Genomic DNA, 6,000 nt, shown 5'->3' with positions numbered 1-6,000 from the left:
GTTCCTGCTAAAGGATTTGCTGGAAATGCTAAAAAGGTGTGTCAAATGTATCTCCTAGTTTATTTTTGTGTGGAATTTCCTACTATAAGAAAGCAGGCTGGTAGGAAAAGAGATTGTAGTGAATAAAGGGACCGAAATAGGAATTAGTGTTTTCTGCACCGTATATACAGCTTACATTAACAATACCCTTAAGCAGTGCAGGCTTAATGGCTCTTGGACCACTAGCTGAAGCCATCATGACAGAAAAAGCATAGCTTGATGGAAGCGAGGAAGTACACGTGATGCTTTCCAGTGCCGTATCTAAGGCCGAAGTTCATCCCGGCACCCGGGAAACGAAACCAAAACTTGAAGGCAGGTCCGCGCCAGGAAAGAAAACCGAAACCTGGTGAGACGGGAGGCGGTGGGACCGCCCCAGGAGCCGCCCTCGGGGCTCCGAACTCGGAGCTGCCGCCGCCGCCGCCTTAAAGGCGGGAGGGCGGCGGAGCCGGGCCGGGCGAGGAGCAGCGACGGCGGCAGGTACTGTCAGAGCTGGGGCTTGCTTAGAGTTTGTGGTTAGACTTGCCTTTGGAGTGGGGTTTGGGGCTGAGCCTGGGGTAGGGTTAGGGTCGGCCTTAGTTCTGAGGGGCTCGTGGTTGGCTGCAGGCATGATGCTGGAGCTGGGGCTGAGGTTTGCATAGGGTTGCAGTTGGTTTGGGTTTGGTTTAGGGCTGGACAGCATGCTGCGGAACACCTGGGACTGTGCGAGCAGCTAGGGAGCTCTCCCCAGGGTGGAGGGGCAAGAGGAGCGCTGGCAGGGAGTCAAAGACGCCTGGTTGCCTCTGCCCACATGTAGCCCCAGGCACCTCAGATGTCAGCGTGTGCACTGAAGAAAAGCATCGAGGTAGCAAAATATTTAAGCCTTGTTGGTTTTCTTTCTGAAAGTATAGCAGTTCATACATGCGTATGTACAAATACAGTTTTTCTTTCTTTGAGAATGGCTGACTTTACATTTGCAGAAATGGAAAGTCATTCTTGGTTAGGAGATTGTTGAAGTAGTGGTGGCCAATTTCTCGCTTAGTGACAATTTCAGCATGAAGAAGTACATGATTCAACCTAGAACTGTGTACTGAAGCCTTTGATATAACTTTTCCAATTTAGATAAGAAAATGGAGAAAAGTCTCAGGCTTATTGCTGCTTTGACAAAAAGTACTTATGCAGGTACACAGAAAATGATTTTGTGTAAATGTATGTATACAAATAACTTACATTTTGTGAAAATAGGTATTAGAATTCAAGTTACCTTAAGCACACCACTGTAATATAGCACATTATGTGCACGGTATTTTACAAGTAATTAATAAAAATGTATTTTTATTTCCTTTTTTCTGCAGCTTCTTTTGCGAGGAACTTATACTAAAGGAAGGGGAAAACACAAAAGAAAACTGGGGCATAGTTTTCTGTTTGTGAGATCTGAAAAATGTAGATTTCACTTTCTTTTATTATTTTTTAAAAAAGGTTTTAAGAAAAAGTATAAGACTAAAAATGACATCTAAAGATCATATAGTCCTTTTATGGCCTTAGGGAAATGAAGGGTAGCTATATCTAAAGGCATATGAGTACAGGTTGGACTCTATGATCTCAGAGGCCTTTTCCAACCTAATTGATTCTGTGTGAATATTGCAATGGCAAATACTGCAACAATAAGTACTGCATGAGTCTGTCACCTAAGTGGAAGTTCGGGAAAACTGAAGTTCAGAAGAGCGGAGCTGATGAGGTAGGGACTGTGCAGTGTTATCCCAAGCTACTTGTTTGCTTTTTACCTCAAAGGAACTGAACATTGTGACCTAGTGAAGTATGGAGTTACCGTAACCATTACAGTTCTGTGCTTACTTGGTTTGAGAATTCTACCCCTGGAAAACAAAAAAGAAGAAAGAAGGTAAAACTGATTTAAGAAGTAGGATTGATACCAAACCATGATTACTCCCATCATGCAGTGAAGATGTTGTGGCATGTGTATTTGTGACTGGACTAGCATGAGCAGTGTGGGTACAAATCACTTGAATCAGGAAAGATGAATCATTCCTTGGAATGTGCCATGTAGATATACCTAATATAATAAATTATATCTAACCTCCCCAAGGGTCCATTTATGCAAAGTGCAAAACTAATATGTAATGCTCCTCTTTAGTATATATTAAGAAATACAAACTGATGTTTTCCTTGCATTTCATTAAATTATTTATTATTTTTAGAATGAAAATATGTCTCTCAGGGATGTTCAAAAAAAGGCTTCCTGGTTTTTCTTAAAATTTATTCCAGTGTGATTACAAAGTAGGTAATTTAATGGTTGAAGCCAAAGAGCATACTATATTTCCTGAAAATTATCTCTTCATTACTTAGAGTTTTCTTTTTCTGGATGCCAGAATCAAGATCTGTGATGGCTTCTGCAGAATATCATTCCAAGAAAGTTGTTAATGAAGATACAGATGAGAGTAACGATGATGTGGACAGTGTGTGTAGTGACAGTGAGAAAATGGGCTTCATTGCAACAAAGGAAGACGAAGACAGAGAGAGTACAATTGACATTGATGAAGAGGATAAGATCAGTGACAAAGTGGAAGCAGCTGTTTTGCGGATGCTTAAAAAAGAGGTAGATAGAGAAAAAGAAGTCAACAACATAGATTACAGTAGCATTGAAGAAGAGAAACAGGAAGCATCACAAACTGAAGATGAAGATTTCAGAGTTGTCCAGCATGAACATGATTCCCAAAGCCTTGGTGAGGAGCTGCTAATAGCATATGCTCATGTCTGTTGCATTATCTTACATTTTGGCTCTTTTGTAATTAATTGATGAGTTAAGGTTATATGGTTCTATCAATAACCATGTATGTGATTATTTTAGGAATGAGAAAATGTCGTGAATTTCTGAAGAAGTTGAGGATACACGTTTGGGCATCCCTATCAAAGGCTCAGTAAGTACAATGGGGTTCATGGGAAAAAAATGCAATAAATGGTAATAGAAATAGTTTATTTGAACTAAGTAGACATCACAGTGTAGTACCCCTTAGAGAAAGGAACTATGTGCTTGTCACCTAGGTTTGTGGAAAACCAGGAGACCTAAGGCATGCTTAGGATTTCATACTTCCTCCAGCCACATGAAGGAAGATTCCTAGTATAATAGAAAGTCTGCCCAAACAGTAGGGGTTGTCTGCATGTTTGGGAACTGATCTACAATTTTAACTATTGCAATTTATTTTTTTTTCAAATTCTTTGTCATGCTTTTTTGAGAATTTTTCTTCACATGTTTTAAGGCTACTACTTTTACAGTATCTAAAACAGTTTGCCTATAAAATTTTCCTTTTCATTTATACCTTCTATAGTTTTGCATATCAGTTCTCATGCATGATCTTCTGCTTCTCCAGATTTGGTTTCCTTTCCCTGCTTGATATGGGAAAGGAATTACCAGTAGTGACACTTGCATTGCCGTTGAAGTGTCTCCTCTGCATTCTTGAGCTCACCTAAGAGATTAATATTAAATAAAGGCAGACAAATGTGTAAGAAGTCTGCATACTTTTTGTTCATGGAAGGCTACTCATTGCATCAGATAGCAAACTGGGACTGTGAACCAAAGGCTATTATCTCAACCAGACAGGAAAGCTAGGTCTTCTCAGGTGTGGGACTAAGGTGAGTATCCAGCATTTTTGACAGCCTTGAAGAAAACAAGCACGTTTGTACTATTAGAGTATATTCTCCTACTATGCATTAGCACTGTAATATATAATAAACAGTGTAGTATGTAATAGGCAAACATGAAAGCAGAGAAGCTTTAATAGAAGAGCTTGCCGTTTCCTCATCTGGGCCTACAAAAGTTCTTCGGACTGCTTGGTCTGTCCTAAGTAAAACATCATGTTGCTGGATTTTCATGGATTCTTAAGGAACTGAAGAATGCATTCAATTCCTAGGATATATTAAAAACTAAGGTTTATACTTACCATCTTCAGATGCAAGGGATTTGTTTAAATTTTGACCTAAGACTCATTAATGAAAATTTTATCAACTCTCATAGTTATCTGAAATAGGAACTGGATGAAGAATTTTTTAATTCTTTGGTCTCTTGAAGTAATGGATTGTGGTTGGATTCTCTTGCTGTTAACGTGTTTTTCTGCAATAGACATGCCTTGGATAAGGGAGGTAGTCGTCATTGTCGTGATAGTTGCTATTTTAAGTTAAAGCTCAGGCAGGAAGGCTCTCGAAATATACTTTGTTATTACTTCCTGTGGGGTATTTCTTTTAGAACAGATAACGCTTCCTGCATAAGCAGGCATGGACAAAGGGTGTTATATAAGTCACAAAAACCTCAGATGCTACAAAAGTATCTGGAATTGTAAAGGAGACAATTTGTAATACATTCAGTAACTGAAAGGATTGCAAGCTATTTAGGAGTTAGATCCAAGAAAGTTGATTTGCTATTGATTTTATTTATACATTTAATGTTTAATGTATTAGTAAGAAAATTTCTTCTGTCTCATGTCCCCAACTTTTCTTGCAGTAATGTTAGGTACATGTTTTGTGTTTTTCTTTCAGGTATGTCAGTCTGTTAAAAGACTTTGTTGAGTCTGAATTCTTTGTAATAGATGGGGATTCCTTACTACTTATGTTTATAGATAAGAAAACACAATATCTAAACTTCTTCTACCAAATTGAATGCTTTCTGCATGATTTCGCTGAAAAAGGAGCAAGATACGTCATTACTTTCTTCAAGGTACTGAATAAATAACATTTTTTTTCTGTTTAAACCACTGCATTCCTTTTAAACCAACTGCTTGATTCTAATCAGGATGAGGAATCCGTTCATTGTGTCAACAAATGTAACTGAATAATTTCATTGTGTTTATTTCCCACAGGATGCAGAGCAGATGTTCTTTCAGTATCCTCATTTTCTTTTCTTACGTACTGCATTAATAGAACACCTGAGGCATAATACAAGCATAACTGTTCATACAGAATTTTCCAATTGTTTATCATCCAAATGGGAGATTTTCCTGAAGCAAAGCTATCCTTACTTCATCATCGTATCTGACACAGGACTGAGCTCTCGCCAAACAGACTTTTTATCTGTTTTAATTGCTCATTCATTGTCAAAGAAAATCAATGTTGTGCTTGCTTCAGGACAGGAGTATGATCTTCTTAGAGTTTATGGATATCACGTTCAGAGTGTATATAAACACAGATCATTTTTTCAAATGGTAAGCTACACTACTTTGTTGTTGGTTTTCAATAACAGTGTTAGTTTGAATTAGAAGATTTAAATAAAATATCTCAATATGAGTATTTTAATTTACATATTAATATTATAAAGAATTGCTATGTGGCTTTTTTCTTTAATCTACTGGTCTCGAAATCACTAACAGGTGAACTGTGATTGGTGGCAAATTCGTGCCCTGTTCTCTATAGTCTCATTTCACATCCTTTTTCACTTTCTATATAATAGTCCCTAATGTAGCCTTTCCCTTATCTTCACTATCACTTGTCTTAGTTGACTTATAATATGCCAGAGGAAGACTAGTGTTTAGGCCAGTGATGTGATTTTTAAAATTCTAGTCAGTTTTTTCTTGGAGGCTGAGGATTTGCTTATATCTTAATGGTTTCTGTCAGTGCCTAGTAGTCCCTAATGCATTATATCTATTGACTTTTGCATATAACTTTGACTTCTTAGTATGAACAAGATCTGCGATGTGCCTGTGAAAACCTAGTCAGGCACAAAGAACCGTTGATCCATCTATATGAACATCTCAAGCTGAACCTGAAAAGCATACAAAAAGAGGTAATTTGACCTCTTTGATCCTTTTTCTTTTTTTTTTTCTCTTTTTGTTGACTGTCTTCCTTCATTCCTTTACCTGAAATTATTTTCTAACGAGAACTAGGAGCTCTCTGCCTTATCCTGAAGTGACGCCCTAAGTCTGAGAAGGTCTTCTCTGTGGCCACTCTTCTTCACAGCAGCTTGAAACTGTTCTTTCTTTA

At 38.1% G+C, this 6,000-nt stretch overlaps 1 protein-coding gene across 5 annotated transcripts in view; it reads left to right on the top strand.

The window, feature by feature from the left end:
* The first annotated feature begins 323 nt into the window (after positions 1-323).
* LOC135413161 (probable ATP-dependent RNA helicase DDX60) overlaps positions 324-6,000 on the top strand; it is a 44,495-nt gene continuing 38,818 nt past the window's right edge. For 2 of the 5 annotated variants that reach the window (XM_064652421.1, XM_064652420.1), the window contains exons 1-5: positions 2,396-2,756; positions 2,882-2,951; positions 4,564-4,741; positions 4,884-5,225; positions 5,696-5,803. In XM_064652421.1, the coding sequence (XP_064508491.1) occupies positions 2,396-2,756; positions 2,882-2,951; positions 4,564-4,741; positions 4,884-5,225; positions 5,696-5,803 (1,059 nt within the window). Of the gene's footprint in view, positions 517-546; positions 1,916-2,395; positions 2,757-2,881; positions 2,952-4,563; positions 4,742-4,883; positions 5,226-5,695; positions 5,804-6,000 lie in introns of those variants that run through there. The other 3 variants (XM_064652424.1, XM_064652422.1, XM_064652423.1) reach the window with 3 other exon arrangements.

The sequence above is a fragment of the Pseudopipra pipra genome, chromosome 4 (genome assembly GCF_036250125.1).
Source record: "Pseudopipra pipra isolate bDixPip1 chromosome 4, bDixPip1.hap1, whole genome shotgun sequence".
Taxonomy (NCBI): Eukaryota; Metazoa; Chordata; class Aves; order Passeriformes; family Pipridae; genus Pseudopipra; species Pseudopipra pipra.
This window is presented reverse-complemented; position numbering and strand designations above follow the sequence as displayed.